At 51.5% G+C, this 20,924-nt stretch overlaps 1 protein-coding gene across 4 annotated transcripts in view; it reads left to right on the top strand.

Annotated features, from left to right (window-relative positions):
* The window catches only part of SMOC1 (SPARC related modular calcium binding 1), a 143,678-nt gene extending 123,259 nt beyond the window's left edge, over positions 1-20,419 (top strand). For 2 of the 4 annotated variants that reach the window (XM_040226188.1, XM_040226186.1), the window contains exons 8-12: positions 1,991-2,183; positions 2,750-2,832; positions 5,022-5,127; positions 15,202-15,446; positions 20,034-20,419. In XM_040226188.1, the coding sequence (XP_040082122.1) occupies positions 1,991-2,183; positions 2,750-2,832; positions 5,022-5,127; positions 15,202-15,446; positions 20,034-20,050 (644 nt within the window). In that variant the 3' untranslated portion in view covers positions 20,051-20,419. The remainder of the gene's footprint in view (positions 1-1,990; positions 2,184-2,749; positions 2,833-5,021; positions 5,128-15,201; positions 15,447-20,033) is intronic. The other 2 variants (XM_040226189.1, XM_040226187.1) reach the window with 1 other exon arrangement.
* The last annotated feature ends 505 nt before the right edge of the window (positions 20,420-20,924 follow it).

Raw genomic sequence — 20,924 nt, 5'->3', positions numbered from 1 at the left:
CTGTCCCCAGGGAAGCTTTCTCCACCTCTGTTCACATCTCGCCTTCCATTTGATTTACGGCTTTAGAATGTTGGCCTGGAGGATCTTATAATTTAAAGTCTCTGTCAGAGGTTGTTACATGAACACGGGGCCAGTAAAAAGCTGTTTTCTTTTGGTTTTGCTCATCTGTCACTTTTTTTTATTTTGGTGGCATGAAATACGAGGTAGGAAAATAAAGTTACCCACTTAGGGTTGGGAGAGCTATTGAAACACTCTTGTGTAATCCTCTGGAAGGTGCCAGGCTCCATCCTAGCCAGGGGCCCGATTCAAAATTCTGGGTCTTCAGGCCAGGTCTCCCCAAAGGCCCCCTCTCTCCAACAGTTTGTGTCTCTTCCCTAAGCTGGCTCTAGGGGCAGTTCTGGTGGAAGTTATAACTGGGTTTATCAACTGTTCTAAACTCCTGTTCATATAGCCAAGGAGATTCTGTTCAATTTTGCTATGTTTGCATTATGAAAACAGTAATTCCTTTTTTTTTCATTTTCCATATCATACCATCCGATATTTTTATGCCCTTAAGGAAATATTCCCTCACCCTGCAATGAGAATTTTTCAGCATTTTTTTTAGGAGACCAGAAATCATTTTCTCATCGTCTGACTTTCCTCTAAGACAGCATTGCATCTCTGCACACCTACAGTCTGCTTCAACATCTTTCCGGTTCATATGTGTATCATTAACAGAGCCCATTATTTCAAAGGGTTTGGTTCCATCAGAGTTCAGCTTCTGTTATTTTCATCCATTTGTTCAGTGAGCAGGATGAATCTCCACATTGCTGATGCCAAATTCCTGGCTCTCTGAGTGATATTTTTGTAACACACTGTGAAAAAGTCACGGGATGCCCAAGAGTGATTCCTGTCACATTCTTCAAGAGGAAAACTGTGGATTACTGTTCATGAGAGAAATAAAGTGATGATAAAGTAAATGAGTAAAAAGAGAAATAAGTAGATCAAAAACAGTGGTACAAGTTTATGATATGGTCCCTTTTATTGTTAAAAAAAAAAACAAACCTCCTGTGTGCATATGTATTTGCGTGTGTGTGCATGCAAAAGAAAAGATCCAGGGTCGGTAGAACTTTGGTGGGATTAGAGATTCTTCAAATATTTCTTTATAATGAGAAAAGAAACCCAATGCTATTTATTTTTAATAACTAAAAAAACAAACCAAAAAACCCCACATAGTATCAACAAAAAAAACAAGAAAGGGAAGTCGGGCAGGTTGACTGGTCAGGGGCCGTGGGGTTCTAAAGCCCCCAGTGCACGGGGCACCCTGTAGTGCCTCAAGTTGGGCTTGACTCTGGGAAAGCTAGGTTTGGCTGTTCAGACACGCTGGCATGGTTTCTGAGGCCTCTGAGTGCAGACACCTTCCTGTGGGAAGGTGTGTTGTGTAATGGAAGCAGTGTTGTGTAATCAACTCAGCTCCATTCAGCCTCCTTTGTCCGGCTCTGATGGAGCCCTGGAAGGAGTGGGTTTGGGCCTTGGGTTTCTGCTCTTCTTGGGTGCTGGGCATCAGAGCATCTTCCCACCCTGAGGACAGTGACTGTGGCCCTGTCCTACGGGGTCTGGGTTTGGGAGAGTGTCCAGACACACGAGCATTCCTGCCTCAGCTGTCAGCTTGCAGGGCTGGAGCCAGGAGACATGAGCAGGGGCTGTTCTGAAAACAGTCAGGGGATTCCACTCCCAGGCCAGCTGCAGCTCTGATGAGGAGTAGCCCTGCCTCCCTGGCTGTCTTGCAGCCGCTGGAACCTACCGGCATGAATGCTACTGCAGCCTGGCCGTGCGAGGGCCAGAGTGAGGTGCTCTGCTTCTCCAGCTCCTCACTCAGGGCTGGCGTGGGGACCCGGCTCCCCTGGGTGATTCACCAGTCAGCCATCATCAGTTCCTGGAGGCCAGGCCGGGTCCTGGCAGGGAAAGCATAGGAGTGGGAAGTCACCACGGGCTGTGTCTTTTCTTGCAGAGAAAGTTCACTCGTGTGACCAGGAGAGGCAGAGTGCCCTGGAAGAGGCCCGGCAAAACCCCCGCGAGGGCATTGTGATCCCCGAGTGTGCACCTGGGGGCCTCTATAAACCAGTGCAGTGCCACCAGTCCACTGGCTACTGCTGGTGTGTGCTGGTGGACACCGGGCGTCCGCTGCCGGGGACCTCCACACGGTAAGCCCCCGGAGCCCGTCCTGCCCTTCAGATGGACCCTGGGGCAGGAGAACCAGCTTCCTGTTAGGCTGGCGCCTCGCATCTCCCGGATTTATTGTCCTGGCCGGGTGGGAATTGAGACACTCGGGGAGCAGCATCTCTGCTCATGGGCAGATGAGGTCCTGGTGGAAAGACCTAGATCTTGGATTCTGGCCACAGGGCTGGCCTTTTCTAGCTGGGTGGCCTTGGGGAAAGAAGGTAATCTCTCTGAACTTCAGTTCACTCAGGCAGGTTATTGCCCTGCCTGAGTCACTGGGTGCTACGGGTCAAAAAGATCCTGTGTGCAGACATAAGGGGACACCACTCTACTTGAGTAACTGAGACGATGTGGCAACATGCCTGAACGTGTCTCTGTGGGGACGCTGATGCTGGGATTGCCCTGTAGCTAGTAGACAATGCGGGACCTATTTTGCCACCAGCTCTGGGTGCTCTACGCTTAGAGACCACACAGATTATTGCTAGTGGTAGGGGCTGAAGTCGGCTGAGGTTCTAGCCCCTCCTTACCCCCTGCCTCTCTCTCTTCTCAGCTACGTGATGCCCAGTTGTGAGAGTGACGCCAGGGCTAAGAGTGCGGAGGTGGAGGACCCCTTCAAGGACAGGGAGCTGCCAGGTAGGAGACGACACTGCCGCTTGCTGACATCCTCACTCCTTCCTGTCCCACCACCCCCTCATCGTGCAGAAGCAGTGCCCACCTCTGGGTCTGTTTCCTCATCTGTAAGCTGGGGTGGGGACGGACAGTGGGCAGGGGCATGGCAGGAGCCACGGGATCGGCATCCAGTCTGGCATTTGTCCCTAATTAGTCCTGAACCCTTAAACACATGGTTTCTCCTCCTTGCTCTTCCCTTTGTAACCTTTAAAATGTAGTCCTTGGCTTAAAGGGCTTCCTAGGTGGCACTCGTAGTAAAGAACATTAAGAAACGTGGGTTCAGTCCCCTGGGTCGGGAAGATCCCCTGGAGGAGGCCATGGGAACCCACTCCAGTATTCTTGCCTGGAGAATCCCACAGACAGAAGGGCCTGGCTATGGTTCATAGGGTTGCAAAGAGTGGGACATGACTGAAGCGGCTTAGCACGCACACACGTTGGCTTAAAATCCTACCCTCAAAAACGCTCCAGTTTTTTCTCTAACCTAGGGTGATTGGGTGTAGAAGGAAATGGCAACCCACTCCAGTATTCTTGCCTGGAGAATCCCAGAGACAGAGGAGCCTGATGGGCTTCTGTCTATTGGGTTGCACAGAGTTGGACACGACTGATGTGACTTAGCAGCAGGAGCAGCAGCAGGGTGATTGGGACAGTGATCTGGGGGCTGTGGACCCTTCTTCCCAGAAGCTAACTCTCAGGGACAGGCTGTCCTGCGGGGCGTGGTGGTGTCTGTCGCCAACTCTGTAGAGTGCCTTTGCAGTGACCCTTGGTGGCCCAGAACTGTCCCTGGAGTATGACATAAGAGGCACAGGCGGGGGCCAGGGCCTCTGAAGGGCTGCTGGGCTGGGTTTCCCTTATTTACCGTGTTCTCTGCCAGTGACTTACAATACGATTACTGAATATTGATGGCTTGAAACACTGTAGTTTTAATCAGGTCAGTGCTGATGGGACCTCCCGCTGTTCCCATCAGAACTCCAAAGGAGAACCGAAAACAGAGGCTCTTGAAAGTCCGGGGGTTCCCAAGTGAGGTTTGTAGAAACCACTCCGTCATGAGAACAGAGTCGTAGAGACCAGGATCCCTCTGTCTAGCCATCACTTCAACAAATGTGAATTGAGATTTCACTGTGTGCCAGGCACTGGGTATGTCTAGTAATCAAAACGGAAGTGAAGTTTATGTAGTGTGGGAGACAGAATATACAAATAAATGAATACAAACCATGAAGATGGTGACAGGTACTCTAAAGGGAAAGAGTGAGGTGCTGGGAGAAAGGCAGGAAGAAATCTGTGGCTTCTCTGAGAAAGTAGCATTTAGCCAGAGACCCGGGGGAACTGTGGAGAGAAGAGAATGAAATAGTTGCTGCAGAGAGAATTGTAGGTAGTGTTGAAGGACTGTTTGGGGCTGGCAGTCATGAATTTACAGGAAAACCATCTCTCCAGTGGTGTGATGGTTTTTATACCAGCAACATTCAGCTCTGTGGGTGTGGATTTGGAGAAGGCATATCTGTGTAAAGGTTCATCCATTCTTGGGGTTTTGCTGGAGTCCCACCATGAGGAATAAACGAAGGATTTGAGAATACTTCTAAGGGAGGGTTGATCATCATAATCTAAGCTGGCTGAGGAGAAATGTAAAAAAAGGGAGTTTCTTGGTAGGTAAACTAGTAGGTCCATTGAGTCAACGTTGACCTTGGGTTTCTCTGCATCCCTAGTGCCCTTTTAGCACCTGGTCCTCACCTCTGGAGTAGCCTGGTCTCACTGTACCACTTGAGTTTCCCAGCAGACTATGGACTTAATGAGGACAAGAGCCCTGTCTAGTATATTCCTAACATACACCATAGTGCCTGAGTTGATACTCAGCAAAAATTTGTGGAATGGAGGAACACCGAAAGCTTTATTGTCCATGTGGTCTGATTGTCCCTTGTGGGCTGTGGGGAGAGGAACTCTGGAAGTTTATCACAATCGTGTGGGGCTTCCCTGGCTCAGCTGGTAAAGAATCTGCCTGCAACGTGGGAGACCGAATCATTTGAGCTGTGGACAATTCCCAAAGTGGATTTGGCTGGACAAGAAGGACTCGGAGAGGTTGAAGAAACTGCTAGTGGGGGAAGCTGTTTTACTTGATCATTTACCTGCCACAAGCCTTCAGATCTCACTTTGTCTTTCAGGCTGTCCAGAAGGAAAGAAACTGGAATTTATCACCAGCCTACTGGATGCCCTCACCACTGACATGGTGCAGGCCATTAACTCAGCAGCGCCCACTGGAGGTGGGAGGTGAGAGTGTGAGCAGGACTCAGGCCCAGTGGGACCTCGGGGCTCCTGGTTTTTCAGATGCTGCAGGACGCTGAGAGAGTGGGGAGGGCTTGGGTAGCGCAAGGGCTGGAAGTTGATCCTTTTCCTGAAACCATGTAGCGGTGACTTTGTCCAACCTTCTGCCAAAAATCTCACCACCCCATCTCCCCTTTCCAGTCCTTGGGAGTTGCTTTTCTCTAGCTTGTAGTTACCTGATTACAGGTAAGTCCAGGAGTGTCTGGGACTTCCCAGGTGGTGCTAGTGGTAAAGAATCCACCTGCCAATGCAGGAGACATAAGAGACATGGGTTTGATTCATCCATCAGGAAGATTCTCTGGAGAAGTGAATGGCAACCCACTCCAGCAGTCTTGCCTGGAAATTCCATGGACAGAGGAGCCTGGCAGGCTATAGTCCATGGGGTTCCAAAGAGTCGGACATCACTGGAGCCACTTAGCATGGCACGCACCAGGAGTGTCTGGAGACTTCAGCAGTGTATGCCTTAGAGTCAGTCCAGAATGGCAGGAAGCGGGGTAGGATGTGATGGGGACAGCAAGGAGGAAGTCTGGAGCATTTGGTGGTTTTCTCTTCTGAGGAGGCAGGAGCCGCATACCTGAGAATCCCAAGAGACTCTGAGTGTTGGGATTGGCACTACCATAGCCAGACCCTACCTAAATTAGGAGCTGATATGCTGACCAAGGCAGTCTTGACACATGGCCGAAATCCACCTGCTCCTTAACAACCAGCATCACCAGCGCTCACTGATTTGGGCCCATTGGGTGGGTTGGAGCACGCATGCTCAGACCTACTGAACGTGCATGGCACAACAAGCCCCGGAGTAGGGACTGGGAATCCAGGAATGTGAGGCATGTCCTTATCTTCAAAGAATGCACCTAGTGAGAAGGAAATGGCAGCCCACTCCAGTGTTCTCGCCTGGAAAATCCCAGGGACCGGGGAGCCTGGTGGGCTGCTGTCTATGGGGTCGCACAGAGTCGGACACGACTGGAGCGACTTAGCAGCAGCAGCAGCAGCAGTGAGAATACTAGGCTGTGGACAGATACAAACTCTGTGGTAAGTGCTAGATCAGAGGTGAAAGAACAGAGAAGGGTTTGCTCATTCAGTCTGGAGGAATCAGAGAAGGCTTCCAGGAGGAGGTGATACCTGAACTGAATTTTGAAGGACAGGTAGGACTTAGCTAGTAAAAGAAAGAAAGCCATTCTAGGAGAAAAAGAAAGAACATTGTAACCCCAGGCAAGCGCACGGCCATAGTATGGCTGGGCTGGGGCGGATGGAGGAGGAGAGGAGAGGATGGAGAAGAAGACAGTGGTAGATGAAGAAGAGAAGGAGGGGGGAACCAGGTCCCAAAGGGCCCATGAGATGTGCTTCCCATTATGAAGCCAGAGGGTGAGGCTCAGCAGAGCTGGGCGGTGTTCGGGTCCCTGTGGCAACAGGAACTACCATGTGCTTGGCAGGAGTGGGCAGCCTGACTCTGAGTTTGTGGGGTTCACCAAGGAGGCAGGGCTGATTGCTCCGCACCTGCCCAGAGGCAGAACTGTCGACGGGCCAAGAAGTGCCACCATGAGACCGGCCCAGGCCCCCAGGCTGGTGGAAGGCTGACTGCCTCTGCAGGCGATCAGCGCAACTGCAGGGCACGTATCTAGGGAGGGAACCAGGACTCCCAGCACAGCTGTCAGCGCTTCTGTGTCCCAAGGCAGACGAGGGCAGTGGCCCCCCACTTTCTTTTTTAAGCGTGCAACTGTTTTCATTATATTCGCAAAGTGGTACAGTTACCAGCCAAATTCCACAACATTTTCATCAACCCCCAAAGAAACTCTGTACCCATTAACACTCACTCCTCAGTGGCCCTCCCCCAAACTATTACTACTATTACTAATCAACTTTTGTCTCTATGGATTTGCCTACTCCGGACATTTTATATAGATGGGCTCATACAGTGAGTGGCCTTCGGTAAAAACCATTTATGTCCCATCATGATGAGTGCAGAGACGGCCTTGTGGGTTGCCACTCTAGGAGACCCCCTGTCTGGGCTTGCTTGCCCTCAGCTACTCTGTGGTCCTGTGAGCTCTGAGGCTGGTTTGTTTTGCTCACCTTGTGAATGGGGTCAGGCCTCCCCCACCAAGCAGGAGGAGCCGGGCACTGAGTCTGAGATGATGGAGACAGGGTCTGACAGGTCGGCAGATGGCAACTGCCCAGAGGCAGTGCTCAGCCACTGGAGGTCTAAGACAGAGAGAGCTGTGTCCTCATCTCCAGGAAGAGGGATGGGAACTTATGAACAGGCGTATTCAGGATTGTATACCTTTTTGCTTTTCATGATTGGAATGTGAAAACATACCTGTTGTTTCATGCAAAAATGAGTATGAGCTATTTATGTTTTTTTAGAAGAGAGGGACTAAAGAAACAAGGAGGGGACATGGCCCTAAAAATCCAAGATCTGGATCCTCTCCACTCACAACTCTTCTGGGCTGCTGGCTCTGACCCACCCCTCAGGGAGTCTGCCTTGTGCTTGTACGTGGGTCCTAAGGAGACAGCACTTCACCCTCCCTCCTGTTTGCTTCTGCAGGAGGCCAGCCCTTGAGCCTTGCCTGGCCTCAGATCCAGGCAGGCTTCAGTGACAGGGAAAGCAGAACCCAGCTGGGTCCTGGGCCAGGGGGGTCAAAAGCACAGGTAGGTCTGCTGCTAGGGCAAGTTCAGATGGACGCTCTACCCTCAAATTGCAGGGTGAGGAAATTTTAACAGAAAATAAAAACTAAGAAGTTTATAAATGCTTTTAATCCTAGTATGTCCTTAGGGAAGTGATTTTCTTTTTCTTTCCAAAAAAAATCTCTTTTAGGTATAATGAGAGTTGGAAGAAATTTTTTTTTTTTAAATATTCTTTCCTAAACATGTTTTTCATTTTAAGCTCATATGAACTTGACCGTGTTTGGTTCTGATGAGAATGAAAGGTTTGAACTGCATTTGGTGATTGTGTTACCTGGAGGCTATACTTGTAATCAAAAGACAGCAAGATGAATCGAGAAGTAGTTTAGAGATCAAGGGAGTCGGGGTGGGCCTTGGGGGGAGAAGGAGAGAGGAGTGGTTACCCGGGGGGTAGTTGGTCAGGGTTACTGGCTTTACTGCGTTTAAATCCCTCTCAGATCTCTCTATTATATTGAGTTGGCAAAAAAAGTCATTCGGGTTTTTCCATAATTTGTTACGGAAAAACCTGAGTGAACTTTGATGTCAACCCAATGTTTAGGAAAATCAAGCCCTAACTCTGACCGTGAATTTGCTCTGAAGGATGGTCTTGATGGCACTCACCCTCCTTTCATAATCCAGGCTGCCTGGGTTTAGGCCTTGGCTCTGAATTCAGGCAGAGTTGGGACTGCCACTGCCTCCCATCATTACATGACAGCTGCCGGTGGTCCTTCTCAGGTGCTCAAACAGGCCAAACTCTCACCACCCCAGGGCCTCCATGCCAGCTGCTTCCTCAGGTTGGAACGTGAGTCCCTTATCTTCCCGTGACTTGCCCCGCTGTTCCATTTAAATATCACCTTCTCAGTGACCATCGGAACGAAAGGAACAGCCCTGTCACCTTCTATCATGACACCTCTTTCTAATTTTCAGCCTAGTGCTTATCACTACCTTATGTCTTACTGGTTTGCTTATTTATATCTGCCTCACCCCACCCAATGAAAATTGAAGTTCGATGAGAAAAGGAACATTTTTCACCCTCTTCCCTGCTTATTCCTGGAACTCGGAAAAGTGCCTGGCATACAGTAGGTGCTCAGTAAATATTTGTTACATGAATTAATAGCCAGAAGGATTGGGGGGGAGTAGATGGATGGAACCCTGTCAGGCACAGAGAGGGATGGCTCAGTGAGGCCTCTTTTTCTTGGCACACATCTGAGGGTCCAGCAGCTACTTCAAGACTAACTATTAGACCAAACCCAGCCCTGAAGTTCACTGCTGCCCAGAGCTTTACGGTGCCCTGGCTGGGCCCACAGGACTTGGGTGCTTTTCTAGCACAGAAGAGCAAAGGGAGAGCAGCAGGGCTGGTGAAGAGAATTAGGGAATCCAGGCTGCCTGGGTTTAGGCCTTGGCTCTGAATTCAGGCACAGTTGGGACTGCAAGCACGAGGTCAAGGAAGCCACAGCTGATCCCTCCTGCATCCTTTCAGGGTCTGGCAATTAAAGCTGGACATCAGCTGGGACCAGTGGGAAACAGTCTTATTTAGTGACGTTGGACAGAAGGGACAGGGGGACATTTGGGCTGAGTAGAAGAGAGGGTGTCTTCGTCCCAAACTACCACCTGTCAGGCTTGGAGGTTTTAGCTTTGCACACACTCTTACATCTCACACCCAGTGTAAGCTCTGTGCTGTGTTCTGGGGACATAAAGGGATACAGACTTGGTTCCTGGGCTGGAGGAGCTCCTGGGAGAAGAGCTGTGTAGTCACGTGGGTGCCCTGTAAAGCCAGTGTGATAACAGAGGCAGATGAAGGCATGCAGGCAGGGACTCAGGGGAGGAAGGCACGTGAGAGAACGCTTTCCGTAGGAGGTGATGTTTAAGCCACATCTTCACTTACGAATGAGACAACGTCCTGACCTAGTAGGACCAGGAGTAAGAACTTCCCAAGGACCCTTGGGATAGTGAGGTATGAACAAGGTAGGGTCTGTGGGCTTCCCTGGTGGCTCAGATGGTAAAGAATCTGCCTTCAATGCAGGAGACCCAGGTTCGATCCCTGGGTCAGGAAGATCCCCTGCAGAAGGGAATGGCAACCCACTCCAGTATTCTTACCTGGAAAATCCCATGGACAGAGGAACCTGGTGGGCTACAGTCCTTAGAGTCACAAAGACTTGGACACAAGTGAGCAACTAACACACACACACAGGGTCTGTGGAAGGACTTGTGAGCAGAGTTTTAGGCTTGGGAGGCAGGTTGTAGGAGATGAGGCTGTAGAATTGAGCAGAGCCCAGACCCTGCTGGACCTTGTGATTCATGCCAGAGAGGCTGCAGGGAGTCATGGAGTTAGATGGGCATTCCTATGGGAGCTGGACAGGAGGGGTGCTGGATGGGGCAGGAAGGTTACAGCATCATCTGAGTGAAAGGTGATGAGAGTGTGGACTAAAGATGTGGAGGGTAGGATCATCTACTGAAGTTCAAGTAATGAAATCAATAGGATTTGAAGACTTGTCTGATGTAGGGAGTGGAAGAGAGAGATGTCTACTTCCTTTTCTGGCATCTAGCTTGATTTGGGGGGGGAAGCAGTGTGGCCAAATTTAAAAATAGGCCAAATGAAAGGGGTACCCATGGAAACATCTGTGGCTAGAGCCTGAGAGGGAGCAGCCTGCAGGTTTCATTGCATGTGTGTCTGACTCTTGGCGACCCCATGGACTGTGTAGCCTCTCAGGCTCCTCTGTCCATGGGATCCTCCAGGCAGGAATGCGGAGTGGGTTGCCATGCCCTCCTCCAGGGAATCTTCCCAACCCAGGGATCAAACTCACATCTGCTGCAACACCTGCACTGCAGGTGGATTCTTTACCGCTGAGCCACAGGGGAAGCCCACAGGTATCATTAGATGATAGCTTTTCTCAGTGAAGGGTTGATGGATCATTGAATTATGCTTTTGGTCCTTCCTCCTGCAAGAAGCAGAGTCCTCCTCCCCCACCCCATAGATCGGCCTTCCTAGAAAAAGCCAACATCGAGAGGAGGTGGGCCAAGCTGCATGAGCCTCCCAGCCCCTCACGTGGTCCTGCAAGGAGAGGCCCTTTGTCTTGCGGCTTCCTCCTTCCTGCCCAGTGTGGTTACTTGTTGATGGTCTTGCAAGGAAGAGGCTGAGAATGTGGCTGACTTGGCATTTCCCAGCCCCACACCGCCCGCACAGCTGGTGGGGCCTGGACCCGATTCCAGATGGGGCTCTGTTGGTCTGCTTGGCTTGGCTCATGCCTCCAGGCCATCCCACCTCACCTTGTTTAAAACTGCTAGGGACAGCAGAATCGGGCCCAAGATCTCGGCCAGCACCGGTTTCCTTGTGGTAAATGGGGCTGGCTCTCCAGCTGTGCATTGCAGCCAAGGCCTGGCCGGGCTGAGGCTGCAGAAGCGACGCAGTGAGGGCTGCAGTGGAAGGGCGGCACCTGCCGCTTCTCAGTGTGGGAGAAGACTCGGTGGGGCCAGTCCAGGGAGGGACCTGGCTCTAGTCGTTTTCCTTCTCCCTGGAAGCGGGAGGCACGAGGACGGCTACCAAAAAAGCCCAGAGGCAGGGCTGACACCAACATTTTACTGGCTCTTCACGCCATACCCGAGAAGACTTGGATCTTCTGCACACCCAAGGAGCCCTTTTAATAGAAGTGGAATTTTACCTGTAGGGAGGCCCATAGCAAGGACCTGGGTGTCACTGTTAGGTGATCTAAGGAACCATTATTGGCTCTAACGTTGGGTCCTCAACCCCTGCCCAATGAGCAGCTTTGATGACCCCAGTGGGGTTTCCGTGTGCGTGTGTACGGGAGAGGTTGGAGTCCATGCCAGTGCAACCCTGGAACTGGGAGTGCAAGCAGCCTGTGTTTTTAAAGGATACTGCTGGAAAGCTGCAAGAGCTGGAGGGGTCAGTGGGGTGTGGCTTTGAGGTCAGTGGCAAACTGTGGGGAGTCTAGCTGTGATGGGACAGACTCCAGCAAAGACTGTTGAGAGATTCCTGGGCCTCTGGAGGAGGTCATCTTGCCCCACCCCCGCACTCCCCTGGGAAAATCCTAGCCTCTCCTCAGTTAAGGGAGGTGCCCATCTTTAACACATGCCCACTGCTGGTTTGGCTAAATCAGGACTCCTGATAAGTCTCACTCTTATCTAGTTCTTGTATGAAGTATGGTAGTTTGGGGGACTTAAAGCTGCTGTGAAGCCAGAAACCTCACTTTCAGAGCTTTGAGCCAGATGCCTTCAGTAGTTTTCTTTCTTTCTTTCCGTTATGCTTTGCTGGAAACATGAAAACTACTCCCAGGCTCCTTCCAATTGCTGTTTTTGTCTCATCCCATCTTCTCCCAGAAGGTGCATACTTATTCTTCTAGGGCCATGACTGGAGTCTCTTTCCCTCTAGACAAGGGTTCTTAACTTGAATGAGGTTTGGCGCATCTATTAAACCCCTAAAATCTGCAGAGTTCTGGGTGCACGTGCATTTTCGAGAGAGGGACTGTGGCTTTGTTTGTGTTCTCTGAGGGTTCATGATCTCCCCCAAGCTAAGAAATTCTTGCCTTAAATGCACTTGGAGCTTGGCCTAGACAAAAGGTTGGATTCCAAAGCAGGACCCTAGCACTGCCCAGCTATACATGTAGAGCTGGGCCCTGTTGTCTGGGGGAGGATACAGCATGGGTTCTGGAAGTCAGAGGAATTCAGAAGCAGAGAGCCTCACACTAGCTGGGGAGAAGGGAGGGAAGAGGCAGCCTGTGGGTTGCAGCAGAGCTCTGGGAGCCAGAGGCAGGCATGGAGGGCCCTCGGAGCACCTCTCCTGGGCAAGTGTCCTCAGTGGGGGCTGGGGCTGGGACATGCAGGGGTGTAGCTGTCCGAAGTCGTGGCTGCTCCGGGTTGGGAGTTCCAGCTGGGAGTGAGGAGGGCAGAAATTTGGCTCTCCAGACCAGGGAGACGGGGAAGGGAGGGGAAAAGAAGCAGGAGCCAAGTGACAGTCACTCTCTGGCCTGAGATGAAACTCTTAGAGGTTGTCGCCTGGGGAGTAGAGCCGCTTCTTGCTGCAGACTAGCCCAAAGGAAGGTGCAGGGAGCCCCAGTCACAGAGTTGCTGAGAACCGGGCAGGCAGGCGGGAGCCCAGGAACACGTGCTGGAGGCAGCGAGCCTCTCCTGGCAGGGCGTCTGGGTGGGATGACTTCATCCCTTCCCGTCTCAGCGACTGAGGCTTTATTATTCCAGCCTCTAGGTAGACATGACGCTATGCTGAGCCTAAAGGTTAAAGGAAGAGCTGCCTTTGCCAGGGGCGCTCATGGCCCCTCAAGGGAGGGGCTGAGGGGGGAAACCCTGACCCCCTCCCCTGGATGCCTTAGAAAGCTTGGAGGGGAATAACTGGAGCGCCTCCCCTGGGGCCCATCCTGGCTCTCCTCCCTGGCCCGGGTCCTCCCTCATTCAGGGAAAGTTGGAGGCAGACAGGGTGCTCTGCAAGGGAGCTGACCACTCTCCCTCCTGCTCCAGGAACATCCTGATCAGGGTGCTCTGCAAGGGGGCTGGCCACTCTCCCTCCTGCTCCAGGAGCATCCTGATGGAGATGTTTCTGGGGCCCTCCTGGTATACGCCCCTCAGGCTCAAGAGTGAATATTGCAGTGAAAATAGGGAAGCTCAAAACCACCAAAATACCTTGCACTGAGATGACAGCCTGAGCCCTGCCTGTTGGCAAGCCGTTCCAAGCCTGGTTTCTATGACGGACCTAGCAGATTGCCCAACAGCTAGAAGCAGACAGCCCCTCACACCTTCCCCAGGTACTCCCTGTTCCAGACATGTCAGGATGAGGGCCTGCTGGCTGATCTACTCGCTGTGCTGTCTTGGACCTGGTCCAAGGTGCCCAGTGGGGCCTGCCCAAGACCGTAATCCACTTAATTAGGAATGGGCATTCAGCAGGGACGCCTGGCTTTTTTTGGTAATGAAACTTCTTTTTCCCTAAATGGTGAGGTCACTTGGGGTGGGGGGCGGGGAGGGAGTTTGCTGGCTCATTCATAGGGGAGGGGTCAGGGTTGTCCCTTCCCTCCTGGAAACCTCGACAAATTCCAGAGAAGAACCCCAAGGCATTGGCGAGTGCCTTGAATATTTTTCTTGCTAGGTACAGCTTCAGAGTGTGCTGGCAGGTCCTGAATCCCTGCCGTAGGACCCCTGGTGTAGTCTGTCTGGTTCCCTGCAGACGATGGGCCAACCTCAGCCTCAGTCCCCCAGCCGAGGGAAGATTACTCAGGGCTTTAAACACAAGGTTCTGGAGCACATTCACTCAGTGCCAATGCTGGCAGCAGGAGCCACGGGACTTGTGTGGCTCCGTTCTCCTGGCCAGTCACCCGCTCTAGAACAGACTCATCATTGGCTTTTAAAGTTTTCAGTATTACCTAGCACCCTGAATCCTTTGGGGGAAAAAAAATGAGGCATGAATAAGTAAAATGAATGGGTAGACCCTGTGTACGTTACACATGTAGCCATTGCTCTTGTCGTGTTACAATCAGGGGCCGTGTTAGATGCAGTTACCGCCATGCATCTCGACCCCCAGGAAGCTTCCTTGGTTACTCTAGGTTACTCTGCTTCTTAGCAGAATTCCCCAGGTGTTCAAGTTAACACGTGGCTTCCTGGGTCTGCCCTCTCTTAAGACCTCTGCGTGGAGAGACTCACCGTTAGTAGGTCTGGACTTGCCAGCTATAGAACCTCTCTTTGTGTCCATCTCAATTGCCTCCTTCTCTCAATTCCTATCGCACTTGGTACCCGACAGCAATGGCCCACGGGAACTTCACACTTCACGCTGAGTTGCTGCTGCCTGGTTTCACTCTTTTTGACTCTGTCTTGCCAAGACAACAGTTTGAAGCCAGGGGCTACTCCTGCTGCTTTGGAAGCCCTCCTGGGACCCAGCCTGGGCGCTGAGTGGGTGGTACAGGCTCCAAGCTCCCTTCACAGTCACACTCATTTGGGTGTTAAGTTCATGTGTGACGTCAGGTTGTGCGTCAGCCACACTAGGCTAGGAGAAGAACAGTTTGGATCCCTGTGGTTTTCTCAGGTGAATGAAATCCAGTCGGTATGTCCTGAGCATTCCTCTTGCACGAGAACATCCCTAGCTATGGTGGAGGATGTGGCGGGTTCACCTAGTTGGGGATCCCCTAGAAATGAACTGTCTGGGCTGGAGGCTCAAGTTGGAAAGGGTGACTTGATTCTGCTGCAGGCTGAGCAGGGCTGGGAGGGTTTGGGCTTGGAGGAGCCATTTCTACCTGGCTGCTGGCAACCCTTGGCATCTGAGCATGTGGGAGAGGCTTGCGGTGGGGCTGGTGGTTCCTGCAGGATCCTAAGTGGGGATTGGGGGTGGGGTGTCTGCCCGTGACCCAGGTTCTCGGAGCCAGACCCCAGCCACACCCTGGAAGAGCGCGTGGTGCACTGGTACTTCAGCCAGCTGGACAGCAACAGTAGCAGCGACATCAACAAGCGCGAGATGAAGCCCTTCAAGCGCTACGTGAAGAAGAAAGCCAAGCCCAAGAAATGCGCCCGGCGTTTCACTGACTACTGTGACCTGAACAAAGACAAGGTCATCTCACTGCCCGAGCTGAAGGGCTGCCTGGGTGTTAGCAAAGAAGGTGAGTGATCGCCTGTGCTCCTGGCCCTCCAGGACTTGCCCCTCCTGGAGGGAGGGGACCAAGGGAACCCCACACCCCCACCCTGCAATAGATGAGATTCCCAGGTATGCATTTATTCGACTACCTACTGGGAGTGCATCGTGCTTTGCACTAGACACCTGACACAGTGGAGGAATGGAAGGGTAAGTTTCCTATCCTTCCACAGTCTATTGAAGAGACAGATGCTAAAGTATTTACATACACTGGGGTGAGTGCCATGAGGGTGTATTAGGAGACACCGGGCTGCAGTAACAAGTAGAACCACACATGTAATGGCTCAACACAGTGGAAATTAGTTCCTCTTGCCCATATAATAATCCGCCATGATTCCAGGTCCTAGGGGGTGTGGGTGTGTGTAGGGGGATAGTGAAGATTGCTTCAAGTGCCGTCACTCTGAGAGCCAGGCTGAGAATGACTCTGCCAACTTCATTCTGTGACATCCAAGGTCACCCTGTGGGTCTTCTCCCTCCCCAGTCAGCCGGATGGCGTAAACCCTGGAGCAGTGCCCATGGGGCGAGGTTGATGGGCCAGTCCTGGAAGTGACATACATCACCTCTCCTATTTCACTGGCTGGATCTCCATCACTAGACCACACCCCACAGTGAGGAGGGTTTGGGGCCCAGGAAGAGGAGAAGACACCTGGTAGACTGGTGGACACCTGATGGTCTCTGTCAAAGTGCAGCAAGTGCAGAGTATTGCGGGAATATACCTAAGGCACCCACATCTGCTCAGGGCCCATCAGGCTTGGAAATCTTCAGGAAGGAAGTGATGTCTTACCCAGAGGTCAGCCAACCATAGCCCATGTCTAGTCCACGGCCTGTTTCTGTACAGCCTGTGAGCTAAGAGTGGCTTTTCTATTTTTCGATTCAGTTCAGTTGCTCAGTCGTGTCCGACTCTTGCAACCCCATGGACTGCAGCATGCCAGGCCTCCCTGTCCATTACCAAACTCATGTCCATTGAGTCGGTGATACCATCCAACCATCACATCCTTTGTCATCCCCTTCTCCTCCTGCCTTCAATCTTTCCCAGCATCAGGGTCTTTTCCAATGAGTCAGTTCTTTGCATCAGGTGGTCAAAGTATTGAAGTTTCAGCTTCAGCATCAGTCCTTCCAATGAATAATCAGGACTGATCTCCATTAGGATGGACTGGTTGGATCTCCTTGCAGTCCAAGGGACTCTCAAGAGTCTTCTCCAACATCACAGTTCAAAAACATCAGTTCTTCAGTGCTCAGCTTTCTTTATAGTCCAACTCTCATATCCATACGTGACTACTGGAAAAACCATAGCTTTGACTAGATGGATCTTTGCTGGCAAAGTAATGTCTCTGCTTTTTAATATGCTATCTAGGTTGGTCATAACTTTCCTTCCAAGGAGCAAATGTCCTTTCTATTTTTAAAAGGATGTAATTTTCAAAAAATAAGACTATGCAGCCAAGACTGTTGCATATTGTCCATGGTCCACAAAGCTAAAATGATTGCATCTAGTTGTTCACAGAAAAGCTTACTGCCCTTGTTCTGGACGAATCCCTGACCAGTGAGTAAGAGGAAGCTGAGCTGAAAGGTCATGGAAGGGAGGAGTGTTCTGAACTGAGGCAAGTGAAGAGTGAGGCTGTGGAGGCGGGGAAGGAGAGTTTTAGAGGAGCTGAAGGACGTCAGGGTGACTGGGATGCATGTTTAGGGGTGGAAGGAGAGGGAAAGCGGCAGGAGGTAAGGGTGAGAGAGTTTAAACTATATAAGGTCGATGGGAAGCTGTTGAAAGGACTCAGTCAGAGAAACGATAGCATCAATTTTGGTAAAAAAAAACAAAAATTCTTCTAGTGCAGTGTGGGAAATGGATCAGAGGATGAGTGAGGGCAAAGACCCAATAGGAGGCCAGAGCACCGACCAGGCAGGAGATGATGGAGGCCTGAGTTAGGGAAAACCCAGTGGGTTTGTAGAGTACTGGGGGAGGTGACTGGGTAGGACTTCAGGGCTTGGTGATCGAGTGCAGAGAGGGATGAGGGCTGGTGTGGGCAACTGGAGGGCGGGCCATTCACTGAGACGGGCAGCATGGGAGGAAGAGAAGAGCAGGTCGGGGTGGAGGGAAGATAACAGACATGACTTGAACCTGTCAAGTTGGTTGCACCCCAAAAATTAGAGAGTCACAGTACAGGTGAAGGGTCTGGGCTGATGATGCTGATTTGGGTAATTCTGACTTGTTTGGTGCCCAGAACTGCCTTGAAGGAGACATAAGGGCTTTTCCTTGTTCTAACCCTTGGTTGATAGGGTAAACCCAAAAGGTAGCTGGGGAGGTGGCTGAGGTACCCAGTCTTGGGATCTGGCCCTGGTTCTGGGATGTGTGACCCTGGGTGAGTGACCTGTACTGGCCCTGGTTCTGGGAGGTGTGACCCTGGGTGAGTGATGCTCATCCCCAATCCATTTCCCACACTGCCCCAGAAGAATTTTTTTTTTTTTTTAACCAAAACAGATGCTATCATTTCCTGGACTGAATCCCTTCAACAACTTCCCATTGCCCTTATATAGTTTAGACTCTCTCACCTCCTGCTGCCTCCCCTCTCCTTCCATCTCTAAACATGCATCTCAGTCACCCTGACGTCCGTCAGCTCCTCTAGGCAGTCCTGTCTGATGAGGATGCCTCTCTGTGCCCCCTCGACTCTGAGTCCCCAGGACATGGTGCAGCGTCATGGGTCAAACCCTGCTTCAGCCACAGACCAGCTCTCTCATCCGAGTCAAACTACTCAGCCATCCCAGATTTCCGTTTCTTCATCTAAGATGGAAATAACCATAGTATCCACCTCACAGGGCCATTGTGCCGATGCACTGAGATAGCGAGTTAAAGCAGTTCCCGAAGGCATTGAGGGACCTCCGTGAAAGTTCCATAGATAATACTATTCTTCTTCATGAGACCATTGCAGCTGTCAGAAGCACTGATCACACTGCATGCAGTCCACGCTCCCGATTCTCCCCTGCCATCATGGGTGTGCCTTCTCAATTCCTAACCTCAGGCACAGTGCATTAGATCCTGGTCAAATGACGAAGGGCTGGGAGAGGGACGTCCTGTGTGGTAGCATTACACTTTGGCACACTTAAAATCTGTGCCCATTTCTCAGAGCACAAGCTGGGGGCCAGTATTGGAAAGAGACTACCCAGTGTTTGCGTTGACCCCCAGGCCCACCTGGAGCACTTCTGGGCTCAGTAGGTTCGGAATCACGGAGCTCCACCGGCACTCTGCCCTTGGTCCGCCTCCTGTGCTGGTAGTTAAGGTCCACACGGCACACAGCAGCTAGGGGGAGGCTGGGTGTGCTGACCTCAGGTCCACGCAGCTCACAGAGGCCTCCAGGCTGCCCTCTGAAGCTTTGCCAGGCACCAGGTGCACAGGACCCAAAGGAAGCAGGCAGCCCTGGCACTTCCCAGCTCTGTAATCTTTAGCAAGCTACCCAAAGTCTCTAAGCCTCAATTTCCTCATCTGCAAAGTGGATATGACAGCATCTGCTTCACAGATTTGGTGTGAAGATTTAACAAGCTGGTGCCTGGTTTGCGGTGAATGCACAGAAGAAATTAGAAATAGTTGAAGAACGCAAGAGGCACCAGTGGTAAAGAGCTCTTCTGCCAACGCAAGAGATGTAAAAGACCCAGATTTGATCACTGAGTCAGGAAGATCCCCTGGAGGAGGAAATGGCAACCCACTCCAGTATTCTTGCCTGGAGAATCCCATGGACAGAGGAGCCTGGCGGGTTATAGTCCATAGGGTTGAAGCGACACAGAGCGACACAGCCCTGGGCTGCCAGCAGCTTTGCAGGGTCCCTGTGCTCTGGGAGCAGCGAAAAAGCCACCTGGCTAGATTGTCTGCAGGGACTGAAGCAGATGTTGGCCATCTGGTGTCGTGCGGTGCCCTCTGGTGGGCTGAGAGGGGCTTGCACACCTAGTGGGGGGCAAAAGTCAGGTGGGGCAGGACACAGAGTTTGGGGGTGAATGTAGCTTTGGGTCCGAGGGACTGAATTTTGGGAAATGCCACATGAATCCAGGCATTTTCACCCACCAGACTCCTCATTGGGGAGCTGACTGCCCAGCACAGTCTTCTCAGGTCTCTTTCTTAACTGGTCCTTTCCAGTTTATGAAGCGCAGTTATCAGGATTATTTTTCACCACCCCGTGAGGCTGGAGACAAGTCCTTCCATTGAAAAAACCCACCAACTGTCCCACTGACTTGCCCGAGGATGGTGCCTAACCCTGAACAAAAAAAACCCCTCGAGTGATGGAATGGATATATGTATTTGGAGTCCTCACAAAAGTGTTTTAGTCACTCAGTCGTGTCTGACTCTCTGTGACCCCAGGGACTGTAGCCTGCCAGGTTCCTCCGTCTGTGGGATTTTCCAGGCAGGAATACTGGAGTGGATTGCCATTTCCTTCTCGAGGGGATCTTCCAGCCTCAGGGATTGAACTCGGGTTTCCCGCGTTGCAGGCAGAGTCTTTACCATCTGAGCCACCAGGGAAGCCCAGAGTTCCCTTAAACCCAGCTCTAATTTCTTGCTTATTCCTCCACTTCTCAGCAGGACGCCTCGTCTAAGGAGTGGAAAACCAAAGGGCAGGTGGAGAGACCAGGGAGGCAGGATGGATCATCAGACAGCTAACCTTCGGCGTTGCCACGGCCCAGCCACGTCCCATGTAACATAAGTGGTGCCCATCGTGTTTGCACTTTTAATAACTCTTATTTGTGTGTTTTCTTTTTCGGTTTCATTTTTAAACACCAGTATCTAATACCGCAGTGGGAAAAGGAAAGGGAAGAAAGACTGTTTATTCTCTTTTATTGTTAAGTTTTTGGATCTGCTACTGACAACTTTTAGGGTTTGGAGGGCGGGGGCCTTTCTGGGACTGAGAAGAAAGAGATTTATATACTGTATATAAATATATATGTAAATTGTATAGTTCTTTTGTACAGGTGTTGGCATTGCTATCTGTTTATTCCTCTCCCTCTCCCTGGTCTGAGCTGTGAGATCTCCAGACACACGGCCCCACTCTCTAGAACCCAGGACTCTATCCCTGGCCAGCCTGGATTCCATTGTGATCACAGTGCAGACTCCGTGGGTATCTTTTCTGGTGGGAGGAAGGGGCCACCTTCTGTGGTGGCTGTCAGAGCAGCAAGTCACTTGGCAGTTGACCTTCTCAAGGGAGGGAGTGGACATTGCAGGACAATGGAAGTGGCCCCTGAAGGGAGGCCCGTAGCCCTCACGAGTCCCCATCCTCCAACGCCCATGTGGTCAGGCCATCCAGACCCCCAGGAGGCCCAGACTCAGTGGATGCCTGAGTCGACAGTGTCGTTGGTGCCTGCTGAACAAATTGCCCTAAGGATTTGCATTAGGGTCCCTTAAAACATTTCCAGCTACATTTAGCATCTACTACATAGAAAGCTGGAGAAGGCAATGGCAACCCACTCCAGTACT

Source organism: Oryx dammah, unplaced genomic scaffold, assembly GCF_014754425.2.
Source record: "Oryx dammah isolate SB20612 unplaced genomic scaffold, SCBI_Odam_1.1 HiC_scaffold_26, whole genome shotgun sequence".
Lineage (NCBI taxonomy): Eukaryota > Metazoa > Chordata > Mammalia > Artiodactyla > Bovidae > Oryx > Oryx dammah.
This window is presented reverse-complemented; position numbering and strand designations above follow the sequence as displayed.